General features: G+C 37.1%; 1 protein-coding gene across 1 annotated transcript in view; it reads right to left on the reverse strand.

The window, feature by feature from the left end:
• The window catches only part of ATP11B (ATPase phospholipid transporting 11B (putative)), a 63,085-nt gene that overhangs the window by 22,931 nt on the left and 13,456 nt on the right, over positions 1–26,698 (reverse strand). The window contains exons 2-22 of the mRNA XM_054385752.1: positions 26,458–26,574; positions 25,443–25,532; positions 22,236–22,316; positions 17,918–18,025; positions 17,618–17,746; positions 17,380–17,483; positions 16,788–16,835; positions 13,980–14,044; positions 13,341–13,422; positions 11,927–12,077; positions 9,091–9,288; positions 8,652–8,794; positions 8,177–8,377; positions 7,849–7,917; positions 6,828–6,901; positions 6,640–6,743; positions 6,312–6,493; positions 5,390–5,593; positions 4,983–5,136; positions 2,353–2,455; positions 642–787 (exon numbers count right to left, since the gene is read on the reverse strand). Coding sequence (XP_054241727.1) covers positions 642–787; positions 2,353–2,455; positions 4,983–5,136; positions 5,390–5,593; positions 6,312–6,493; positions 6,640–6,743; positions 6,828–6,901; positions 7,849–7,917; positions 8,177–8,377; positions 8,652–8,794; positions 9,091–9,288; positions 11,927–12,077; positions 13,341–13,422; positions 13,980–14,044; positions 16,788–16,835; positions 17,380–17,483; positions 17,618–17,746; positions 17,918–18,025; positions 22,236–22,316; positions 25,443–25,532; positions 26,458–26,574 — 2,553 coding nt within the window. The remainder of the gene's footprint in view (positions 1–641; positions 788–2,352; positions 2,456–4,982; positions 5,137–5,389; positions 5,594–6,311; positions 6,494–6,639; positions 6,744–6,827; positions 6,902–7,848; positions 7,918–8,176; positions 8,378–8,651; positions 8,795–9,090; positions 9,289–11,926; positions 12,078–13,340; positions 13,423–13,979; positions 14,045–16,787; positions 16,836–17,379; positions 17,484–17,617; positions 17,747–17,917; positions 18,026–22,235; positions 22,317–25,442; positions 25,533–26,457; positions 26,575–26,698) is intronic.

Below are 26,698 nucleotides of genomic sequence, written 5' to 3' on the forward strand. Positions count from 1 at the left end.
GGGGTTTGATTTAATATTGGTTTTATATATATTTCTTATTTTCATTAGTTTTTGTTTTCATTTCTAATACACAAGTCTTTCTCCCTTATTCCTTTACTTTTCTCTTTAGGAAAAGAAAGGGGATAGTGGAGACCTTCTGTCACTCATTTAATAGCTGGCCCAGATATAATCCTTGACAGACTTGAGTTTTCCTAAGGTAAAGAGCACGCTCTCTCCTCACACACTTGCTGCAGGCCCTTCCCTCCCTCACCTACTTCCTGGGCTCCTTTTTTTCTTTTAATAAAGATGAAAGAATTTGGTTCATATTAAAGTAATGAACACAAAATGTTATACTTCTACAACTTGCTGTAGAATGGATTCAACTTTGTGCCAGTAATATTGTGTTCAGAGAGCAAGCACATCTGCCTTCAGCCTGGGCACACTCATTTTGGTATTTAACACCTATTTCTAGGTGGAAGTACTAAATGTCACAATTAAACTGCTGCATTTGGTTGTAAAACATATTAAAAAAATAAAACAAAGAAGAAAATGTTTTGACTATAGATATTTAACAACCTAAAACTTAGAACTGCAACAAACTTCTTGCTGGGAAAAAGTTACTTATTCAATGTGAACTTCATTGGCACTCTTTGAAGACTTACCTTATAAAAAAAGTACTGTACAAGGGTTGCTATTCTAATATAGTAAAAGTGTCCATGAACAAAAAGCAACTTGGAGAGGAATTTAAACCTTGCTATTGCATAGTCACTGTTTCTTACAGCTTGTCTTCCTTCCTTGCCCATGATTCCTGTAACATTTGGGAAACAAAACAGAAAACAAGTTAAACATTATAAAAAATGAAGTTTAAAACAAAAACACAACAACGCAGACCTGCAGCTACATGTTCCGTTTTCCCACACTTAACAACATTATAAAGACTTCAGCCACTTTCAGTTCCAAAAGATGATGTTAGTTCTGACACTTAACAACTAAAGGAAACTGCTCATTTGATGCTGGTTCAATTAAAAAAAAGGCATGCTTAAGAAAAGATTTATGAAAGGACATACAAATAGTAACATTTGTACAAAAGCAAAATTCCCAAACCAAGCAAGCCATCACCAATCCATGATTAATTTACTTAGTATGGTTTGCTTCAGAGAGGTTTTTCTTACAGTACTTCCTGGGAGTAACATGTGGTCTATACTCAGCAGTAGAATAAAAGAAATGTTGCTCTTACAATAATGATTTCCTTAATCTGATGGGCTGACAATTCTTGTCACAGCTGAACACAGATTCATTTCTAAAAACTATTATTAAGATTAGGGTAAGCATACATGGGGAATACAAAAACCTCTTTTACAGAAGAGAAGTGGCCCAGATATCTGAAAACCTCATACTTAGAAGTGCTGGTTGTTTTGGGTTAAAAAAAAGAATAGTCTAAAGGTCCTATCACCCTTGATTGCAAAGACTTACTAGTTCTGGGCAGTAGACATGTAATGTCTTAATACAAATTACAATAAAAACTTCATTTTATTTTTATAAACTACAGTTAGTTGATAAACCAGATGTAGAATAAAGCATCATTTCCTATTGGCTTGTAACCTTTTCAAGCAGTCTATGCTCATTGTCTTAAAAATTATGGCCATAAGACTTACAGGATAAACATTACACATATCTTTTTACTCACAAAGGGTGACAGACTGAATATTCTGATGTACAACACCTTTTGTAAGAACCTCCAGCATTTACTATTATACCAAAACCCATCCATAGTTAGTAAAAGAAATACCAGAACACTATGTGATGGGTACCAATTCAGTTGGTATATTCTACACTACACAGCAGAAAAAGTTTAAAGGTCCTGGCCAGATAACAATAAACAGAAAACTGTCAAGCTTAGCTGAGAATGAGTAACAGTCTCTCAAGACATATAATGAATGCCTTCTTGAAGAGAAACCAGACACAAATAGCCTTTCTAGAATGATGCAGGTGTGGTGCAAATAGTGACAGTTTAGTGCAAAGAAAGGTTTAAAGGTCAAATTTACACAGGAACTTAAAATCTACAATGTCTAAAGTTACAGATAGCCACTTCCAATATCTGAAGCTGAGTACTTATGAGATTCTATTTACAAAGAAATCCTTGCTGTTAAGGCAGCATTGAGCAGAACTTCTGATTATTGTTAAACTACATGACAAACCTAAGATTTAGGAAGGCAAACAGCCTTAAATTTTACATTTCACTAGAACTGCTACAACAGATGACTTGTATTAAGACCCTGTCATGCACAAGTGCAAAAATTTTATGAGTTTAGGTGTTTATCAACACTATCCTCTAGTAAAATTTGCATCTCCTCTCTGACAAAAGAAAGTTACCTATGCCAACATGTGCTTCTTGTATCATGCTCACGTCATTAGCACCATCACCGATTGCTAATGTTATAGGTTTCTCTGGAGATGTTTTTAACAGTCGCACTACCTGGAAAGGAAAAAAAACCCAAAAGAGGTAGAAACTGGTCAGATTAGACATACAGTCTGCCTACAAACCATGCCACTAATTCCCAAGCATCTTAGTTAGTTACCTGCTTGTAAATATAATTAGTATGCTTTATGAATGCGCACGCTCGAGTGAAAAACATTTCTGGCATACCACATGTGCAAACTCATTGTTCCTTTAGAAAAGCTGCTGGCTTTGGGCCACAAGTCTTCTTTAAATATGCCTGCTTTGAGCTTATTTGGCTGGCTTTATTTAGATGATCTTTTACAACTCCTAATTTGGTCCTTTCATACAGAACAGTCAAGTACAAATTTACTTAGGGAGTAATCCAGACTTAATGCTCTTTATTGCCCAGATTCTTCACATTTTCAATTAATGGAACTAGTCAGTGTTAAACAGACATCCCAAAACCCAATGTATCAGCTCAAAGATCAATATATGCTGTTATTACTGAAAACAGTTTGTATTTCAAGCAATTTCATTATCACTAATGGGTATTCTCAGTTAGAAAAGTCACAAAACAAGATATGATAAAGGGAAAAAAATTTGTTTAGATACAATGCTCTAAAGTCCTCAAAAGAAGAGCAGTGATATCCAGCTCTTGACAGAAAGTAAGCAGATCATTAATGTAAGTACCCACAATACCTAAATACAGAGGAATTAGTTAGATGAGGCTTTTCTGTTAAGTAGAATTAGTAATTCATTAACCTTCCAGACAGCTATGACTAAAAGTAGAAGCTTCAGGCTGCAGAGGTAAAGGTGTGAATGCAGATCCAAAAGGCTTTCTAAAAAAACAAAAAATAATTATCTAGGAAGAAATAATGCATTTCTCTCCCTGAAGTTCTAGAAAACCCAAAGTGGAAATATGAACAGAGCAACAACGACATGAGGTAGTTGACACAACCAATTGCATTCAAAAAATTGAGTTCTAGCTGGCAGTGTCAGAGCATTGGTTCATATGAGCAGTAATTCACACCAGAAACACAATGGGGATTAAATACAGTCCAGAGTTCAGAGAAATTCACCTGATTATGGGGATATATTCCAAAATTGCAGGTATTAACATTCATGCTTGGAAGTTTCCCATTCCTAAAGGGTAATTACTTCCAAGTACATTTAGCATTAGATCTTAACAAGAAGCCTTAAAGAGGAAACAAGGCTGCAGTATGTCACCCAGATCACTCCTCACAAGATACTGAAGCCTGTGGTAACCTGGACAGACAAACATCTACGTGAAAAGGTCAAGACAAATCCTCTGGCAAATTTTAACAAGAACAGTCATCAGGAGCTCTGAATGGCTGACATGAAGGATGTTTAAAAAGCTTTCTAAGCCATAAAATATACAAAAAGAAGCAGTAAGACCACTAGCCATATATTAACAAGCATTAAAATTAACAGAAGAGAGGCAGAAAATACCAAGATGAGTTCCAGTTAACCCTGGAATAAACCTGACAGAAAGGGTGTCTAGAGAAGAAAACCAAATGCAAGGCCAGACTAACTGCCATATACTTCCTTCTCTCCCACGTTAATGGCATTTGTCTCAGGCTTTTCTGTACTTCAGTGTTTCAAATTAAAGAGTCACTGCCATCAAAATTAGGCTTTGCTGTACTTCATGACAAAACACAGGAAATAAAAAGGAGATTATCAGCTGGACAGGATCCGAATTAAGCAAAGCATTATTGGCTGCTATCTGCCGAATTTGGCAGTACAAAAAGCACATTATAAATCAAGTTAAGTAACAAAATAAGAACACAGGCAAATAACTACATTTTAAAGGGAGGGGATGCCAAAAATTTCAGCTAAAAACATGTACATCAAGTGGACACATCCAAAAAGTTGTTTTTCACCTATTAGTTACAACCAACTTGCTTTTAACATTTTATTGAATCTAATACTACACCAAGTTTTATTCATGGGTGAACAGTTTTATAACAAAGGAGAAATCTGGCTACATGTTGGAAACATGAAGAGTGACCTCAAAACAAGTCACTCACGATATAGTAAACCAGCCTGCTCTCTTCTGCACATCTAGTACCTCACATGAGGGTTTCCTAGAGCTTCAAGGGGAAAAGAGGTTTATTTCCTTTCCTTTTTGATGAGGTGTAAAATCAAAGTGTTTTTTAAAATCTTTAGAGGCACACTTTTTTTTTCCCCCTACAGCTTCATGAATTATCATGAAGCTTTTTTGGTTTGGAGAAGTGATGGAACTGACAATGAAAAAGCATGCAGGTGTTCCTTACAGAATGCTCAAAAGGCTGAATAAAGATTATTAGCCTTTTCTTGCACAGTGCCAGTGTTTTGACTCCCTCCTACACACACTTGCAAATTTTTACTAACACATGTAGAAACTTCTGAGCAAACTACTCCAGACTAACTGAATTTAACAAGGATTGAAAAGTCAGACGCGAATAAGGTCAGGCAAGCAAACAAAGCAGTCCCAGAAATCCTTGCCTCCTCTAAGCATGATAAAAATACTTAAATGACAAAGCTGGTTAATATTCTTCCTTACCTTTGCTTTCTGAAGGGGTGCCATGCGACAGCACAACACTGCAGAGCAGTTTTTGCAAACTTCCATGAACAGTTTTTCATGTTCCCTGAGAGCAAGAGAAAGGCTGGTCCCATCCACAACCAATCCATGCTGGATAACATGGTCTTCCTTTATTCTATTCAGGGACAAAGCAGTTGGCTTTGTATCAGTGCAATGTACAAATTTTTATTTTGTTATGAACTATACACTTATCCATACAATAAATTAAGAAGTTAGCCTGAGAGACAGACTACTTCTGCAAGCCTCTTATTATATTAATTATTTTTTTAAAGGCAACTTCATGTATTTGGCACATACATCACAGAGATCAGCATAGCATTTGAAAATAAAAGATCTCCCCTGAGATAATGGGGTCTCAGGTGTTTTACCTCTTGGCTAGCTGCCTCAGTTGTTCTGCACATGTGCTGTCTGACTTGTGTTGCACAAGCTCAAGGATGTTCATGGTTCTGTGAAAGTGTCCACATGATAAACTGACACTAACAGCTGTTTCATGCTTATCTCCAGTGAGTACCCACACTTTGATACCAGCCAACCTGAGTGCTTCTATAGTTTCTTGGACTTTCTCTTGCAGTCTAGAAACAAGAAAAATCTTAAATAACCAATCAAACACTTCATAAAAAAAAAAAAAGAGCTTACACTGTAACTCCATTTTATTCCTGTAACCCCACCACCATGATGATTTAGGACTGCATGTCCAATGTTATGTGTATTTTAAGAGATTCACAGTCTGTCAGATGACACTATTCTACCAGCAATAAAACAATGGCCTTGATGAAACAAAAACTGAACTTCAATCCTGGTAAGTGATCAAAAATTTGTAATAAGCATATCTTAATTTAAATTAGGCATCACTGCTGCCTTTGAGAATCTTCAAAACAGTCCACAACAATTACTATCTATTATGCTGCATAAAAAGTTTCTAAGTGATCCCACTGTACCCTCCAGTGTGCAACAGATTCTCTGATGTACAGAACAGACATCACACAAAGAGAATGCTTTGTAAAGTAGGAATGTGTATTAGTTTTCCCAACAAATCAGCCACTACACTAAATACTGGCTGCAACTACTCCATTTCACGTATATTAAATCTCTCCTGATGAAGCACAATGAGTGTCATTGTTAGGCCAAAATCAGTTGGTACAACATGTGTTTTGAATGCTCCTCAATCCAAACAACGGTAACAAGACAGAACTTTTGGTTGTGGCAGGAAATTTTTCCATATCATATTTCAGTTATAAATCCTAAACTCATTGTGGTTTTGAGCGTAGTTAGCAGAAACTCCATGCATACTTGTCTTCTACTCCTGTAGCCCCAAGTAATTCCAGATCCCTTTCTATGAAGTTGAATACATCTGCTAATCTTTCCTCCCGTTGCTGTAAGGCAGTCCTGGCCTCATGAAGGCGTTTGCTGATTTCTTGATACTCCTCCGGTGTGAATCTTCTGTAGGCTATGCACAAAGTTCTCAGTCCTTTCTGTGAGACAATAAATGATTACATTCAGAGCAGACATAATTCTAATCTAACAAGATGATGTCACTTGCAATTTGTTCACTTCCAGTCACATAATTTTCTATCAGAACAATTTTGTTCCCATCAGCTGAGCAAGCTTATATGCTTACCAAAGCAAATTCATCCACATGTATCCTTGTTTTGTCTATTTCTCCACTGTTACTACGAGGAAGAATGGAGGATTCTGCTCCCTTTGTGAATAAAAGCTTTTCCCCTGAAAATTCAAATAGAACAGCAGTTAAGAATACATACTACTTCAGAAGTTCTCAGCTGTGGCTTACTAGCTTTCATCACTTACCTGAGGGACTCTCTACAATGACACTCATTCGTCTGCGATTTGGATCAAACTCCAAAACATGAAGCAATTTATACCTGTATTTTGTAGTTTAATGGAAGAGGGAAAGGGGAGAAAACAGTTTTAGAAACAAATTTTTAGAAATAAATTTCCAAAGACAATTACTCTTACACCACAGAGCTATCCCCAACATGTTGTTTTTATACAGAAACCTAAAAGTAACGCTACTGCAAAAGGCAACAATAACTCTTATCAGTGTTTGTGCAATGGATTTCTTTCCATAACTTTATGTATATTTAACTCCATTTTATAAGAATATTTTTTCTATGTATAGAAATAGTTTCCTGAACATTAGGTTTACATTTGGAGATTACAATCATCTCCTATCTATTCTTTTATCCTTCTATCCCTACTTCAAGTGGAACTTTGAAAACTACAGTTTCTCACATTTGTAAACAACCTACACAGTCAAGAGTGTTATGTTCCCTGCTAACTGGTTATCTGTTGATATGTTACCACTACTTTAAATGTCTGAAATTAGCTTTCTAAAGTACTGCCAACTAAGTGACACAGATCAAAACGATAAAAGGTGTTATGACATAGCACAGATATACAGTTATTGATAATGTTTCTACTCATTTGGGGAAAGTTTAAAATATGTTTTTAGATTATGCATACATGGGACTGATTCTGGGTGCTTCTAAACCTGAAAGTGACAACCTTAACAGTTGAATAAGCAATCCAGTCACCCAACTTTACTACAGCCTCAACCTTTGAGGAATGGGCAAAGATACAAACTGCCATAATACACATCTGCATAGAGTAACTCACACAAAATTCTTGCATCTCAGTTTCAATGAGTAAGGAGTAAGATGCAAGCTGTCTTGAAGACATTAAAGGAAAAGCATTACAAAGGGCATGCTTTGTAAAGGCAAGGTATGCCTTATGAACAGAGAGGATTAATTTGTATCAATCTTCATTACTGCTTTGTCCTTCAAAAGAAACAAGGAATAACAATGAATACCTCTCTGGTTTTCCAAGACTTTTTACTTCCATACTGTCCCCACTAATTCCAGTAAATACTACTCCAACCCTAAGAGGAAAAGAAAATATGCATTTAATCACTTTAGACATAATGCTGTTGATTATGAGGGAAGGAGGCACAGAGGGAAGGAGGCACAGAGGGAAGGAGGCACAGAGGGAAGGAGGCACAGAGGGAAGGAGGCACAGAGGGAAGGAGGGCCAGGCCCTCAGCATTACAAATCTGAGTCATTTTTAAGGCTACTTTTACCATGAATTGCCTGCCCTAAGAGGCAATCGCTACATTAGATAGCTTTGGCAGTACAACTCACCGGCTTGCAGCTTCAACTAAAGCTTTCTCATCTGGTGAAGAAGCATAATATTCCAACTGGGGTGCTATTCCATTGGCATGCCAGGGGCCATCAGCACCGTCTGTTTGATCTGCATTGATCTGCACTGTATGACAAAGACAAACTGCTTTCAAGAAGAGTTCTTCCTCTTTCATCTGCAATAAAGAAAAAACTTTATTTGTAACATTTCCATTTCAACCCAGGTTTTGAACATACTTAATAAAAAAAGTTTTTGTTTAAAAATCTGTCAAATACTCCATGTTAATCACATCTCAATATCTTCAGTACATGTTCTTTTTCAGTAGCACTTAATAGTTTCAATCTACTCAGAGATTCTGATTTTTTTTATTAAATTTTAATACTAGAAGATTATTTTTCTGATGTAAAACATTTTCTATCTAAGATGCCTCAGGACAGGGAGTTAGGAGGGGAAGGTCTTACCAAATCATGCCTATTTCCATCTGGAGAATCTTCAGAAAAACCCTCTGGTGTTAGTTTACCATTGACCTCTTGGTACTTTATGCCATTAATGGAACACTCCCGAAACTGCATCTCATTTTCAGTTAATGTACCGGTTTTGTCTGTAAACACATACTCTACCTTTCATAAAATAAAGCAAAAAACAAAAAGAGACTTGAAGTTACATCCATTTGTTAGAAGAAAAAAGAAATTAAATAAATAAGCTCACACTCTCTTCCACACCTTTTTTGATCATGTAAAAATTTTAATTTCTGCCATCAGATACTTCTACTTTATTTTAAAATAATCACTCAGAAATCAAAGCACAACCAAAAAAACCTGTTTGCAGTAATGAATTTTAATTTGGAAAATGAAGTAGAAAATTGATAGTTTAAAAAAAAAAAAAAAAGGAATAAACAACATATCTTTTACTCTACCTGTCCCAGCTCCTCATTGAGGTCTGAAGTATTTACTTGTGCTCTCTGGTTTGTTTCCTTGTGGTAGAGGTCAAGATCCCAGCCAATAAAAAAAGATCCAAGAAATTTCTGCATCTCAACAGTCACATAAAGTGAGATAGGTATGATAAAGTTGTAAAGTACCAGAAAAGCAAGAAAATCTGAAATAAATCTCAGAATCTACAAGAGAAAAAGAGAACATGTAAAGATTAATGCAGTGATCAGGAGAAGCATGGTTACTTAGTTGCTGCAATATACTTGAAAAAAAGACAAACTGACAGAGCCAGAGACCAAGTCCCACCGAGGTATGAGAGGGAAACGACACACAGCGGCAGTGATTGCCCCACTGATGAAGCTTCACAGTGATGCAAAAAACTACCTTAAGATGGATGCTTCAGTTCTCAAGTTCGTTCATTTTTGTCCTTTCTACTGTCTGCCTGGAGGGCTGCCAATTAGTATTAACTGTTGTGATTCTGTTTTCAAACCAGTCTCTTGAAAGAGTTGGGTCTGAAAAAGCTAATCTGTTGCCCACTTCATCAAGCAGCACCATTCATAGGTGTTTCTAAGGAACCACAAATGGTGAAGGCAAACAACTCACATTCCATGTTGTCAGAGCAATCTGCAAGTATTCTGTCCTGGTTTAGGACAGCAGAGTGACAAGAGGTCTCTTATCTACTAGCATTCCTCAATGATCCAAACTACATGACAAAAAACAGAACACATGGATTTCAAGGCACAGACTTCTTTGGTGCCTCTTCCAATCACTGTGTTGGGCACATACATTTCAGATAAACAGCTATGTAACAGGATAGAGAAATCTCTTTATGAGGTATAACAATTTTAGCAAACTCTGAAATGCCATATTACAGTCTCCATTTGCACAACAAATTCAGTATTGAGATGGTAGTTTGGAAAGAATCCTATCAACACATGAATACTGAGCAAGGGAGATCAGAGATGAGAAAAACTGGGATCTCTCAATTCTACCAGGTGCTGTGTAGATGAACATTTTGAAGAATAAGAGTATGAAAGCAGACAACAGTTTGCAAAGCCCTATAATGTCTGTTCTTCCCAATTATGGACTGTTGCTGTAATTACTTAATAAAAGTCTGTGCCAATAATTAAGGTGTCTGACAAAAACTCAGGAAGTGCTGTGCCTTAAGAGATCTTCCAAACTAAACCAGAAGAGACAGTTAAAGCCTGAGAGTAGTAATTCACATAATGGAACATATAATGAAAAGAAGTGACAATAACTAAGGTTAGTGAGTTTCTTCAAGCACTGTCTATTAAATTACAATCTGCACAACTCAGGACTGATGAACAGTGAAAGCACTCCAAGTAAGGATGTCAGCATATTGAGAAACACAAAAGTAGACTGTGGAAGTTAATAAAGAAAGAGAAGAATAAAGACATGATAGAAGGAGAATGTTATGGCAGAAACAGATGGCTCTGTATGCTCCTGAAGGCAAAAGTCAAGGAAGGGAAAGACTGAGTAAATACTTAACCTGATTCTATTTGGAACTGAGCAGCCTCCTCAGGCTGGTCTAACTTACATAGGAGCTGCTTCAAACTAGGAGGAGCCAAGAGTTTACTTAACTGACCACTTCAAAGAGTGGAAAGTGCACACAGTAAGTGCAAGCACTAAAAAGAAGTCACTAAACAATTTGAAAACTTTTAAATTACTTTAGTACTTTTCAACAGTGATACTTTCAGGCAAGAGTGCTTTAGAATACATTGAAAAGTTTTTGAACTGTAGTGATAACCTCAACTAATATTTTTAAACAAAACACAGCCCTGAGATAAAAGGTGTTTTTCCAGTTAAACCACAAAAAAACCCACTTTGTATGACAAGCTTCTGAGAAAGCTTCATGTTCTACTGGAATGCCAGTAAATTAATTCTCCTTGAATAGAAGACTTTCTCAAATTACTTCTGGCTTTCTTCCTGAACCTCCAGGTTTACTAATTGTAAATTTCACTCTATTGCTGAAGCAGAAAAGAACTCTCCTGACCTGGATGTGGACCTTCCTGCACACATGGCACCTAGTGAGCGCATTCAATTTTCAACTCTCTGGGAGGTGGGGAGGGTGTGGGTGTTAAGCATCTGACACCAAATGTGGAAACTGGATTTCCAGTTCCTCTGTCTTTTGAAAACCCTCTCTACTTCTTAGTGTCAGCTTCAGCCAGCTCCTGAATTGTTTTGGAAGAAGGGAGACATATAGAAATCAAAAACTGAAACAGAAAAATACAAAATTATTGAAATAGGACACTTCTCAGAACCACAGACTTCAGGAACACTTCAAAATATTCCTCCAATCTCTACAGAAAGGTGAGAAGGCAAGCAGGAGCTTGAGCAAAATTACAGCCTTACAAAATGGTCTGAACAATCTCAGCATCACAGAGCATCCAAAATGCCTGAACTGTGAAATCACTGCAATGGAACGTGCACGAGAACGGGCTGCGCTGCCCTCCTCCTCTTTTCATTTAAGGAATGACAAAAGACACTCAGAAGAGTAAGAACTGTAATAAGAACACAGAACATCAGAAAAACATCCTAACAAACCCCAACATTTTCAAAAAGCATAGTCTTCATAAAGGAAGAAAAAGTCCAACTAGTAACAGAGGTAAGATATTTTTACCCAAGGGTGAGGCTACACAGGACTAACTCTCCCAAAAATAGTGAGACAATAGCACACAGGCTTGCAAGTGGATCATGTGGCATTTACACCTGTATCCAAGAACAGAGACATGATAAATATCACATTCAGTGTATAGTGGTTGAAGGCTCCCCAGATATGTAAACTAAGCAGAACTACATTACCTTACTGCTGTTTCTTTCATGCTCTGTTTTTCCATTATACCAAGGCTCATCCCATTTTTCTTCAGCTTGCCATGCATACTTTAAAATAGTGCTCAAAATGGCTTCAAAGAGGAGGATTATTAGATAAATAATCAAAAAGGAATTCATGGACCTACAGAGGCAAAAAAAAAAAAGAAAAGCAGCAACTTCAGTTTATTTTCTCTTTTAGCACACTGAGGTTAGATGAATCATTCAAAACTTTACTGGATTTTTTTTTTTTATGTATGCTGTGTTATGGGTCTAAAGTTTCTATGTGACAAGCAGGCAACAGAAGTTAAATAAATCCTACATCTGACTAACACATATACTCTACATATAGCAACATGAAGACTAGGTAAAGGTGCAGGAATACCCCAACATCTGACTTGTGCCACACTTGCTGTCCATGATTATGGGGACTGACTTATTCTTCTCTTCCACAAGGATCTACCAAGGTTGTGAAGGCTGTACAACCAATCACAAGGAAATCCAAGGCTGCACCTTCTTCTTCAGTTAGAAGAACACAACCATGTGCAATGATTGTTTAACCCAGGCCATGATCTTGCCTCTATGTTTTCTAATCCTAGCCAGACCATCTTTGCTCTCCTTGCTTTGATGGCTGAACTTCTCTTGTTCACTCTAGGGTTCTGTTTGTATCTGGCTATAGAAGAACAATCAACCCTACTTTTGCAAACAAGTACCAGGAGCCTATCCCAGATTTTTAATAACTGGAATAAAGTCACCGTATCAGAACTTCTTTTACTTTTTAAATAATTCACAAGGTTCTACATATAAATCCCTATTATAGTAGCACCTATCCTATAAACTGTGAGCAAAGATTTTTTTTCTTTAAAAAGTGCCCCTGCAACTTGTGCTAGAAGCCAGATTCATTGCAAAACCTATTAGCATCAGCTAGATCCTTTAAACTATATAAAACAAAGATATTTTCCATTATACCAAATACTATGATTCAGGAGCAAGACTTATAAGAGCTTACAACTTCATTTCACTCCATCCTCTTTAAAGGCATGATGCAGTTTTACAGTAAAGGATGCAGAGAACAAGCTGGGACTAGCTCTGAGCATCTGGTTCTAGCAGCATTTCACCTATCATTAAATGATTTCCACATCCTAAAAACAAATGTCCCAAAGTAACCTTTTCTGCTTCAGATCTTTTAAAGCTTGGGTATTTCAACTTTGCACACTACTGAAAGAATCAATAAAGGATGAAATATCAAGAAACAGATTTTACATGGATATCTTCTTTCTGAAAGCAAAGCAAATACACTCTCTTCCCTTGCTTATGACCCAATGACGAGACCATCAGGGTTTTAAAGTTAGAGGGAAAACTAAGTCAAAACTCTACAAATAAGAAAGATAGTAGAAAATAAACATACTTTTCTACTGCTGACCGTTTCTGAGATTTACTCTTGTAATTTAATGCCATCTTTGTCTCCATACCTGTATACACTGCAACACCTGGGAAGGGGGAAGAAAAATTACACTGTATTTTCTGCATTTGTAGAATTTTTCATTTTAAGAGACATGGGCTAAAATCAAGAGGAAATATTACTTTTGTGTTTACTTCAGTACAATAGTGAGATAGTATTTTTAAAGTATGTGCAATATTCTGCTACAGTAAAACAGTACTACTGAAGTAATTTTAACACCTACTAAAGCACTGTTCATTATTATGACTGTACTGCTCTTCAATATGTATTTTATGGAAATCAGATTGGTAAATCTCAGGAGAAAAATCTTGAATAATGTGTAACAGTAAAAACAGTCATTTACCCATTGAAGTTAACTTATTCCTTTATCAAACCACTTCAAATATGTTCACAGAACAGAGCTGGAACTTTTATATCCTTAGAAATTCTTCAGCATAATACCATTGCTTTCATCTATAGTCACATCCCCTTAGGTTACAGCCAGCATGATTATTACAATTTCTTCAGTGTAAGTAGAATTAAACCACAGTTCATCAACATGTTTTAAGAGGAGAATACTCTTTAAATATTTAGGTGTCTACAAACCAAATATTTCTTTAGTGTTTTTTAATCTCGCTCCACGAAGTAAGAGACTTTCGGGCCCAAGAGGTCTAAAAAGAAACAGACATATCAGCATTTAAAAATTAGTTCTGTAGGACAAAAGAAATTCAGTTTCCTATGCAAAGCTATCCTAGATCCCCTATGAATTCCCACCAACTCCAACCCCACTCTCATTTCAGTTGATCTTCAATCCTCTTACCTCTTTTACCACACTTCACCCACACATCTCCAGAAAGCTCTCAGTTTCCTTTGGTCACTTCCATACTCTCCTGCCACTGTTCAGTTTTCCATGATTAGCAACTGAGCTAAACATACCAAATGGCTGGTTCAGAGACACCAGTAAATCACTTGAGAAGCCAGCAGGCTAAAAAGCCTGACAAGCTTACAGTGCAACAGAAGTGCTAGTTTAGGTTTGGCTATTTTACCTATGTTATTTCTAACCCTCTCCCAAACTGAAATGATCTAGAAAGTTTAAAAGCTACTCAGGCCAGAGAAACAAACAACTACACGGACACACCACGAACACAACAGTGCATGTTTTGCTTCCTAACAACCAGAGTAAAATTTAGGGGTTTTTTCCCCCCTCACACCTTCACTGGCTAAGTTAACTGTGAAAGTAAAGGCTCAGTTAGAAGCAAGGTTAGGGCCATATATTCTACTCCAGCAGATGCATCATCTTTAGAAACTGCCAGCAGAGTTGCTTGGTTTGAAATAAAATCTAAAACAAACCCAAAGGGGTACATTCACTACTTCTGTCCATGTTTCAAACAAAAGCAAAAATTGAACAACTGCAGTGGCCTAGTTACATACTGGGTGCAAACAAAAGAACTGAAGATCATATACCAAGTGTTACTCAGGTACATGCCCTTGGGTTTGTCTTATTTTTCCATTAGCTGAACCACAAGCAGTCCATGCTCACTATTATATAAACAAAGCTCTTCTGTTTGAAGTTCCTTTGAAAGCATAACCTGGAGTTACTCAAAAAACCCATCCCCAAGCCCATCCCCAACTTCCCACAGCTAAACATTTAACTTAAATGTTACTCCAGTTGTGGCAGTTACCATCCCAAATACCATTATTATACACACAGATTATGACAGGTTCTTCAAATGATGCATATATGTGTTCAAAATTTTAGGTTAGACTCAAACCTTAACTGAAAATTTGAACTAGAAGTGACTAGGTGACTGAGCATTTAACCTTCTCTTTTAATAAACCTAGTGGATATTTCTGGATTCAAATAGCTTTTGCAGTTTGTAAAACCAGAATTTGGCAGACATTGAAAATACAGAATCCAAATCAGTGCAACACAGACCAGACAAGTTTATCTTTGGCTTTCAAAAGATACAGGTCCACCAGCAGTCAGAACTTAGTTATTTGTCATGCTCCCTTTAAACTGTCTCTGTTATATGTTGTCAATTAAAATTACTTTGATAGATTATCTCAAAACTGAACCTGTCAAGCTTGGCAGTAATGAATTCTGCAAAGCTCTAAGTGAAGTAGCAACCTTAGAAAACAATGAGTGGGTTTCTGGGGAGGGTTGAACAGGGGGTTTATTCTGGGGGCAGCTAAGGCATTGGAGTTGGGGCCCTCTACATTTCCATATTTCTTGCAAAACCATTGACACTGTTGATTCACTCTGAACTCCACGTTACTCCTATCTAACTTGACCGATGTCTGTGAGCCTCACAGGAGGCTCTCAGATTCAAGACTTGAAGCTCTTCAGGCTACATGGAAAATAATACTGCTTTAGTATTTGATTTAAGTAGAAACTTGGAAGAAAAATGTAAAAGGATAACATTTTTGACATTGGAAGAATGAAAGAATCACACACAGTTATACATCGTAATACAGCATTTCACATTTTGAGAAGAGGTAATCAAGTATTTTGAAAGTTTGATTATCAACAACGTTGATGAAAACAATTAAATAACTTGCATGCTAAATATTCCTTAAAATCTGGCGGTTTCTTCTGAGTTATTTCCCTGTCTCTTTTTTCAAACAATGGCCTTTCTCACATTTTTTTCCTGTCTTGAGGTGGTGGTAAGTGAATGAGCAGCTGTTGCTGTTAGCTTGGGCTAACTCACTGCAATTAGCAATCTTTTGATGAAGTTCACATAAAGGTCTGTAAGTGGCTTCACATCTTTATTTTCACGTATGTTTAGGCATATCCTACTTGCTATGACCACACAGGAAATGGTTGCCAGCACACCACTATGTGTATGCATGGTTTACATACACAAAATCAAGTGCTGACTATTATAGATGCAGACACTTATTTTTACAGTCCAGGTAGTACAATAGTTAGGAATACATAGTAAAAGCTGCAAATTTTTTTAGCAGAGGCTTTATTAAAACAGATCAATAGCTTATAGGAATTTCATCTGCAAAAACACCTGCCTGCTGCCTCAGATAAACAGATGACAAGGGATCTGTCATCTGCATATTATCTAGTCTACATAATACGCCACTGGAAAACGTTTAAGATCAATAAGGCTTCAAATAGCAAAAAGCAACAAAGTTTCCAGCTAATTACCAGTGCCTGAAAATTTGTCCTTTCAGAACAGTTAAGCTTTCCAGAACCATCATATTAAATCTGGAAACCTGGGTAGTAAATGAGCTTTCTTCCACTAGATTTTTCTCATCTCCATCTGAACTACACAGCTACGACTGACACTTTCAGTAGAAATACCTCTCCCTTTTCGTATATTCAACAGTAACTCTTCTGTGATGGTGATGATTTTAACCACTTCCATCAGTTCTAAACTTTAATCTTATAAAAATTTCACTTACCGTACAATTTCTTCGGCTTGTTGACTTACAGTTATTCTTCCAACAAATCTATGAAAGATGGCCACGTGTTAGAAAGATCTCCAAAAACACTGAACAATTTCAAAAAACTGTCTATATTTCCCCCAAAAAAGTCATGAATGGCTTACAAGTACAAAATAACCCACTTTTTTTATCAAACTAAATTACCGTGGGAACACGGGAAATAATTTTACAAGAAATATTTAACAACAGAAATATTTCTCCAGAAGAAGAAGAGCCTTTTGAGAAAGCCTGTTAGAGTTCACTAACAAAAACCACAAAAGACTGTATTCTTTACTCAGTTAAAATGGACAGTCACTTTTTCGTGTTTCAGGAATAAATAATTCCTCAACAAATAAAAATTCAGTATGTGATCCACAAGAACTAGTAATTTTTCATTTAGTAAAGCAAATTTACTCTGCTTTTAAAATCTGACGCCTGCATACTTGGCATGACCTCAGCTACAAACTGGGGAAATAAACTACTACAGAAACTGTACCTTAACCCAATGATCTCTACAAACTGAACACTTCATTTGGATTTAATTTCAAAATATTTAGTAGCAAAGTGATACCTGTATAGATCTGCTTCTGGCTGCTGACATTCTATAACAGCCACAAGTTTGTCCAGGTTGGCAACAGACTGTAACACTGCTGTTTCTGGGACCGCAACATGTGTCTGTAAAACAGTGTCTGTTAGGTTAACCATACAGAACCCCTAGGAGATAATGTGGGGGGGTGTATTTCAATGGACTGAAATAAAAAAAGGCATGGCAAAATCACAAGTCTTAATTTCACAGCAGTAACCCAGACCTTAAGATTGGTCTCTCCATCCAAACTTGCTGTAGTAACATGGCATGAACCGTCAGCTCGATCAGATGACAGGAGAACCAGATCAACAGGAAAAGTCTCATCTTTGGCTACCCTGACAATGTCTCCCACCTAATGAAGTGGAAAACAAATGAGAAGTGTACACAAAGAGTTTGAAAAGAGAATAAATAATTTCAGCATTGTTACCAAATCATGATGAAACAGGCCACAATGTTTAGTAATGAAACAAAAGCTTTAGCAATGGACAGAAGCACAATTGTCCGTTTGCCCTTTAGCACATACCCGGATGTTTTTAGATCTAGTTTTTACAAGGCCACCACTTCGAACAACATAAACTGGAGCACCATTTACTTCGTTGTCTGCTTTATGTCGTAGCCAGTCTTCATAACCCTGTGGAAGACACACACAAATTTACTTTTAAAGTAAGAAACTCATAGAGCATAACAAATCTCTTCTAAGCCAGTGCACTTCAGATTACTCACTGCATAGCCTGAATACAGTTATGAACTTCTCCTGAGTTTCTACTGCAGCTGTTACTCAAAAACTTGGGAAACTAATTTTAATTCACTTTACACAAAGTGGCAAAAGTTGAGAAGAAAATTAATAGTCTTGTGTTCTGTTAAACAGGCAGGGACATTTTCTGCAAACAAGATGAACAAACACTAAGTCTTTTATATATATGGATTAAAATACCATGAAACTTGAATAGTCACTTCCAGTCTCTTACAGATTCCTCTAAGAGAAGTGGCAGACTGAAATTACTTCCTTATGTCATGCCCTATAACACTTCCTATAGTTCCTGCCATAGCCTATGTGTGAAATCTTAAGATTTCTTAATTGTGCATGACATGCTGTTTACACATCAGCTCTGTACAGCAAGAGAAGATGACTGAGAAGATTTTAGTTTACGTATGCAACAGTTCAGAGAAACTGAGTTTTTAAAAGGGTAAAATAAAGCAGTTTTCCTTAACCTGATATTCAGCACCTCTTTAAACACTCTTTATCTGATGCAGACACCCTTTATCTGTGCAAATATTCATGAGAGTGAATCCAGGTGTGTTATCCTTCTCCTATTTTTCCTCAACTCTTCATACACTGCTTAATCTCACAGCATGACTGTCAATAGTACGATCTCTGATCTCCACGTCCAGGTACTGTTTGGAAAGCCCCATGAGCAAGCATAAGAAATGGGTTAGTCCTTGCACGAAGTCTGATTGCCTCTTACATCCTGGCAAGACTCCTAATAACTGATTTCAGTAATAGAGACGTTCCCCAAAACATTCTTCTGTAGGTATAAAAAACATGAAAGGGTTAAAACCACTTCCTTGGAAGTTTGCAGACTGAAGAAGAGGTTCCTCTGAAACAGCAGGCATAATCTTAATTCATCCTAGAATGCTACAAACATTAGATGAATGTCATAATACAAAGAGTAGTACTGCAGATGGAATTTAGCGAATTCTGAAGTAGACTAATCTTGGAGGAAAGTTCTATGATGAATTTGGCATTTTAGAAGTATAGTTTTGCATTTCTACCTTCATGCACCTCCACTGTTACTAGCACAAATGCAGAAAGACAGCACAACTGCACTTCCTAGGTTTAAAAAAAGAAAAGATGGAAGCTTTATATGCCAACTGCTTAAAAATAAATGATTAAGAGGTGTGTGGTAAAAGTGGCCACACAGAGAGATACTGTGAAATCTTAATCCTATGTAAGAGTCTTTATGAATCCTCCCTAATCAGTATGAAAAGGGAAAATGAAAAAGTCAATGAGTACAGCTCCTTGTTAAAAGTGACTGACAGAAGAACACAAGGATTTAACTAACACCCAGTAACCTTGGGGCATTTGTCTCATAAACCTGAGCAGCTGAGCAATATGGGCATTTGGCAAAGAACTGACATTTACCTTCTTTAGAAAGTACAGATTTCAGCACTTTCTCCATCTGATACCTACTGCCTACAACACAAGGGCAACACCTCACACCAGGGAATTCTAAAGAGCAAACTCACTGTGGTCAGTTCAAATTCCCCCCAAATCCACCCAATGCGGCATTTTTGAGAGAGCTCCTTAGCCTCACTTGTAAATGCTCCTAAAATAGCCCTTAAAAGATGTAATAGAATACAGAGAATGCTGCTTAACTGCAAGAGCAGAAAATAAAGATTAAAATCCTTCAAATACTCTTAAGTCCATCTTAAATAATTGCATCAGTGTACCTGAGGAAGGAACAAAATTAAAACAGGCTTGTATATTACATTACTTTTTCTTTTCATTCTCAGTTTAAGGTTATGTTTAATCAAAACCTGCAAAGAAGTCGTTTCTGATTTACCTGGCAGTCATGTAAACATGTGTCAAATCAGCCTGTTTGCTAAACAGCTATGAACTTCTCTAAATGCATCAAGTTCCTTGGGAAATACCTTTATTTAGTTGTGTTTTGGGGTCTTTTTTGATTTTTGGTTTTATCTGTTTTCTGGTTTTGGACTCCTCCAAGGACTGCATATGCACCTTCCCAGGCATAAGAAGGAAAGCGTTCTGGCTAACAAGACACAAAATGACACAGCATGAGTTGCATCACTTTGCAGTCTTGTTTGTCCTTCTTCTGACCTAGGTGCAATTACAATTCTAAGAAGAAAAAAGTTCTGTCTCCTTGGCTGAGATTGAAATAAAGATGAGTTTGAGGTCTGCTAGAGGTGCCATGTTAACTGGCCTTCTGGAAGAAGGGGAGAGTTTATCCACCCACTGCCAAGCTTCTCAAACCCACATATGGTTACTGGATCCATTTTGCCCCTTCCTCATTTTAAAGATTCTGATGTGACTTTGTACAAACTGGTGCCCTGCAGCTTTCAAAGGGGGCTTCTTCCTCTAAAATTTGCTTCCCATTCCACGTCTGGTTTGACAGAAAACAGGATCTGGTTTTGAGACCACACTGGGCATTTTCCCCTCTGCATTCCAACAGATTTATCTTTCTTCCTTGTCCAAGAGCAACACTCTGAATTATCTTCCCAAGACATCTTGTGAATACTTTTTGCCTGCTTTCCAGCAGGTAGGATAAACAGAGGATCCATTAGAACAGTTTAGGTGGTTCCAATAGTCTTTTCAGAGATAGTGAGTGGAAAACTTTTGATGCTTAACAAGTCATGAATGATTTGAAACTTCCAAAATGAATGCCAGGATCACCATTCCTTGCAATTGGTGGCAAGATACTTGTATTTCCCAATATAAGATTGGACATCTCAAAACAAATTGGTAATAGATTCTTTTGGACTTAACACTTACACAAGCCCAACCTCTGTCAGGAAAAAAAACCCAAACACCTAAGAACTAAGTCTCTTCCAGGTCACACAGCTTTAAGGGCTATTTTCCACTCCTTACTTACAGCTTTTGAACACATGATTTTTGAGGGGTGATGATAACAACTATAATTGAATAGGACTGGGGCACTCTACATATACAAACTGCACAGCAACAAGATCACAGAATCAACCAGGTTGGAAAATACCTCAGAGATCATCAAGTCTAACCTATTATCTAATACCTAACACCACCTGACAACTAAACTGACACATTAGTTTGGATATTACTCCATCATTTAAATGCCCTCTGCCTCAAACACCATTCTATCCACTTGAAAGCTAGAGTTATTTTTACTTTTGCCCTGTTTCTGGGTGTCTCTGGGTCTTACTGCCAAAGAAGGCAAATTGAAATTCCAACTGTAGCTCCATAACAGTCTCCTGATTACTTTTTAGTTGCTATGACTGCATCTCTTCCCCAGACAGCACTGTCAAACCCTTTGAAGGGGACAGCTCCTGAAAATTACATCCCAGCAGAAGAGATTACTGTTTCTATTCACGTCAGCTCTTTATTTATGTGTTTGGTTTTCACCCCTCTTGCTTAAAGGGTTTAAAGAAAACAGAAGATTGTTTCTTCTTTATTTCTCTCTTTTTTCTTTTTCTCCTGTCTTTTTAACATTCTCCTTCCAGGAGCTGTAGGTCTTAGCAGTCTGTAGTATGGTGTTTGAACAAGATTCCTATCAAACTCAGAAGATTCTTCTTATTTCAAGTGCTGTAAAGCACTTCTAAGTCTTTTATGCAACCAAAGGAAAAAGAAACCAGAAGCCTTCTAAACTGGACCTGGTACAGGATTACAGTTAATATATATTTTACAGCATGAAACATCCTCCTTGGGGCAAAGTTTGCCTTTTAACTACTACCAAACATGGATTGCACCATTGCTTCATCTACCCAAGCTCCTTTCTCAGTGTGTCATGTGGGAGGATTGGTTTTAATATGCAGTGAGGTATGCCAAAGGAATAAGTGAGAAGCTTTCAGAAAAGGTCTTATAACAAGTGACATGCAATGCTTAGACAAAAATGCTGTCTGACAGTCATTCACTGTCCATTTAAGGGTATCACAGTGAGTCACTGAGCTCTTGATAACTAACCAAAAAGCTCAAGTTCAAGCATCTAACAAGAAACATGAATACAAAATCCCTTCTAAAAAGAAGCTTCCTAAAATATATTTTTAGTATCTAAAGATTATCTTGGTCACACTTTATTGAGTAACTTTACCTTAGAAGGACTTCATGCTATAAGATTTTTCCCCCTTACCTGTTTTATGGCTGTCACAGTTATGACAAAAAATAATGGCAATCCGCTGGTAATAGGACTGGTAGGGGTGTCTATCATGAGCTAAAAGAGAAGAAAATATGAAAATTACCACAAATAGTACTTTCACAATTGTACTTACAAAAAAAAAAAAAAAACCATGAAGCAAGATGACACCTATTTTCCAAACTTGCCATTATAACTTAGGAGTATTTTTACTGCAGTATTTCTGGAGTCTAAATAGCAATAATCCTGACACCTAAATAATACATATAAATAATGATGCAAACAAAGGTTCTAGGGCATGGAGCAGCCTTAATCACATTTATAATGCTAATTTAAAGAGTCCCTAGTAAAAGGAACATATATGTTTTCATCTTAGAAAGATGAATTCACAAGTCCACTAAAAGGAAGGAAGCCTACCTTGTGAAGCTGTTTCAATACCCTATGCAATCTACTGCTTAACAGCAATGTAGAACATCCACTTTAGAAGGGGAAATAAAGCTAAAAACCATAATTCCTGGCCATTTAGATATTAGAGCACACTCTTTCTTAGGCTGCTCCTTCCTGTCTCCCCCAAGTTAACATGCAGATTTTACAGTTGGTGCTATTATTATTGGCATGCCAAAAGTGCAGTGTATACACCAAAATTCTGGAGGTGTGGGGGGGTACATTTGTGGTTCTCCTCTGCTGCATGGAAAAAAACAACACAGTCAAGTGCTGTAAAGAAATTATACACAAGAACTATTCAAAACCAGAGATACTGATTTGATCTACTTTACCTGAGACTTATGGCATTGCTTTGGGAACCATTAAAAAAAGAAAAAAATAAAAGTAATCATATACAAAGTTTACATTGTTGAGAGGCAAGAGCCTCACAGAGAAAACTGACTATGCCACCTTACAACATGTGCACAAACTTTTTTTTTTTTTCCCCCACTGAAACACAGAACACAAAACTCAAATCCAGCCTGCAGTGTTGTCTGCTCTTCACCTGTAGCATTGCACCTTCATCTTGGCAGCATGTTGTTCAAGAAAACCCATGCCAAAAGCATCTGAATTATGTCTGGATAGGGTTAACCATGACATTTCTGCCATCTACACTCTCTCCTCCTTTCTTAGGAGGGGCATGTGAAATGGAAGCAAATTTTGTACTGGTGGAATTATCATGGCAGCCTGATCCTTTTGCCTCTGACCAGATCACCATGGTCCTTTGCCTGTTACACAGCTGGACACATGTCCTTCACACAACTGTTGTGGAGTCTCATGTGAATGAAATGCAGTCTGTCACCATGTTGCTGGCATGCATATGTGCAGTGAACAACGTGGACTGGATTGTGCTGCATGTTTAAATCACACAATGAGAACTTGCCCCAGCTCTGTTATCCCCAGTGGAATAAGGTGGTAATGACAGACACTGCATCTTGGTCACATGAGATTCACATGACAAAGAAGATACCACGGTGATCAACTTTAAAAGGCACCTTTGCCTTATAAAAAGAAAAAATAAACTAAATTAATGGATTTCCAAATGGGATCTGAATAAAACCAGATTCCACTCTAACAAATGAACTAAAATGTCTGCAGCTTTTGTCCTGTTCAGTTTCCAAGAAGATACACACATAGACAAGATACTTCCCATACAAACTGGGACACCCTCTTGAGTCACAAAGTGAAAGAACAGAGTTACACTCTGAATAGAAGATCTGTCTTTGGATCCGTATTTGTTCATGGACATCACATTTAAATGTTACACTGAATTCTAGCAGTTTGAAAGGAATGTGACTCAAAATGTAACTAAAGAGATAAATTTGCATTACAAAAAAAACCCCAACACCAACAACAAAAGCTTTAAAAACGCAGTATAATGGTTACTTTAAGTCACATTTATATTCCATCTCCAACATATTCTCAGCTTCCTCCTGCTACAATATGTTAAACAGCATGAAACATCATAACAGGAATGACAAAGTCAATATTTTTAACTAGGAAGACAGGATGGGTACCACATTGTTAGTCTATGTTAGACCTATATGACCTCAGTATCTCCCAACACAGGAAACTCCAGCCTATTAGAAAGTTCACTCCTTCCAAACTTCCAAGAACAAGGGACACAGGAGGCAATGGATTAAAAATTGCAGAACTGGCTCTGCTATTGACATCTTGCAGGCAAATCTTGAAGGACTCTCCACTGTTCCTGTTTTTGCCAAATGAGGCAACCATCTGTTTTGGATGCATACTGTAAATGCTGGTTAATCACTGTGGAGGGCTGTATATGTTCAAAACATTCTATTTTATAATGAAAGAAGAGCTTGTATACCCTAAAATACTGTCTTTGTCTCGGATATTAATTGGTATGTCAAAATACAATATCTCTCTTTACAGTCTTTCTCCCACTTCATCTGCTAAGTCTCCAATAGCTCAACAAAATTCAAGTGGAATTAGATTTGGTGGTGCAAAGATCACAGAAAATGTAGACTGCCATAATATACTTGGGGATGTTCTTAATTAGAATATACTCTGCCACAAAAGCCGTGGGAATATTTCTGACCTACAGTGTATCAAAATCAGGACTAACTGATGTCTTCAAAGCTGATAAAACATCAGTCCTAGCTCAAATTCTTTTCTGTGTGCATTTTATCCAGAAAATTGAATTTGAGGATCTTAGAACTGTGTGACAATAGTTTGTTGACTTAGGAAAGCCAGATTCCACCTACAATGAGAATATACACTGATCTGTCCTCAGCTCAGGAGCAAGCATCCTGCCCAGTCTGATATGTTTGATTTGAATTTCTGCATTTTGGCACACTAATGGCCGAGAAGCACTTCAAAACACACAGATTAAAACTCTTGGTCTACTGAAACGTCACTAATTTCCACAAAAAATAATAATTAAAAAAAAGAATGCCTGGAATTTTGTTACTAACCTAACAGATTTAAGATTGTATTCTGAAATAGACAACTGAGTCCCTGTGCTGGCAGTGCAACGGACTTTGAAGTTGCACACTTAAATATATTACGAATCACGAAGACAGAAACCTGAAGGATAGTACTTAAAATTTGGACACAATACTTGAAGGTTATGTTATTTTCCCAGAGAAACTGAAATGTGTTGGTTTTCTAGACAGAATACATAAACAAAGAAGTTCACAGAATCAGTGGCAGAATTTACAATATAAACTGCAATTTCCTGAATATAATTCAACTTACCTGAACCAAAAAAATAATCAGAAAATAGAAGTTGGCTACTCTTCTGAACTGCTCAAATAGGTTTTTTGGAACAAAATTCCACACTGTATACTGAAAGTAAAAAAGAGAGACAAAGAGAACAGTTATGACACAGCGAAGAATTTTTCAGTGAAATTCAGTTCCACTCCCATTAAACTCTCTTAACCTACATCTTTACATTTTCCATCTCCCTTCTCCCAAGCCTTCTTCTGGTGGTGTTCTGCTTCCACACAGAAATGCAGCATTCAATTTGCTGAATTTTTATTTGGAGTTTTTTGGTTGGTTTTATCGTTTGGTTGGTTTTGTGTGTTTGGTTGGTTGTGTTTTGGGGTTGTTTTTTTGTTGTTGTTGTTGGTTTATTTTTTTTTTTTAAGTACAGCTAGCAGGGAATCAGAGGTAGTAACCTCTTACCTCTACAGTCAAAGTTTTAAATGTTCTCCTACCAATGGGGACAGAAGCAGCTGGAGTCATCTGGCTGCTTGCATCCTAGGTAGCAGAGAAGAAATTAATTCCTGCAGCTGTAACTTTCTCTCCTACACTACAGCAACAAGACATTCCCACCATCAGTTCTATTGATTCCCATCCAAGGTCACACCAGGAGGGAATCTGCAATTGCAGTTCATTGCTGATTTATTTTATGCAGAGCACTAGCTTACAGCCTAGTTATTTTATAAATCCTCATAACCAGTTTCATCCTTCCTTTGAAGTGGTTCTGTGCATCATACACCCAGGCACAGGCAACGCTGGTTTTAAACCTACTTTTCTCCAGCAGTTCTGACCAACGTGCTTAATTTTCTGTGCTTAGGTTCTGAAGAAAATGGGATGAGTAGGAAAACAACTACATAGGAAGCAACCTTTTTCCTCTAAAAAGCTGAGAGTTTGCTTCATTTTCAATAGTGTATATGCACCATTAGACACAACTAACACTTGCACATTCACCACACAAATTCTTAAGTAACACATCAAGTGGTTTCCCCATGACAAACTGATTCCTTACCTTGGATGATATGATTCTGTTGTCTGCAAACTTCTGAGGAACATAATGGCCATGCTGGGGAAAACGGTTTGCTATATAAATAGTTCTTGTATCGCTTTGATGCGGTGGGTCAAAACCCTAAAACACAAAATGAAGATTATCAAGAAAGACTGTTTTATTAACAGTAGTTTTGTAAAAGTGTTCTCTTTCTGCTGGAAAGTAATATCCAGATACTGAGCAGCAGTTTCAGAATGGCAGCATT

This window comes from Indicator indicator, chromosome 13 (genome assembly GCF_027791375.1).
Source record: "Indicator indicator isolate 239-I01 chromosome 13, UM_Iind_1.1, whole genome shotgun sequence".
Lineage (NCBI taxonomy): Eukaryota > Metazoa > Chordata > Aves > Piciformes > Indicatoridae > Indicator > Indicator indicator.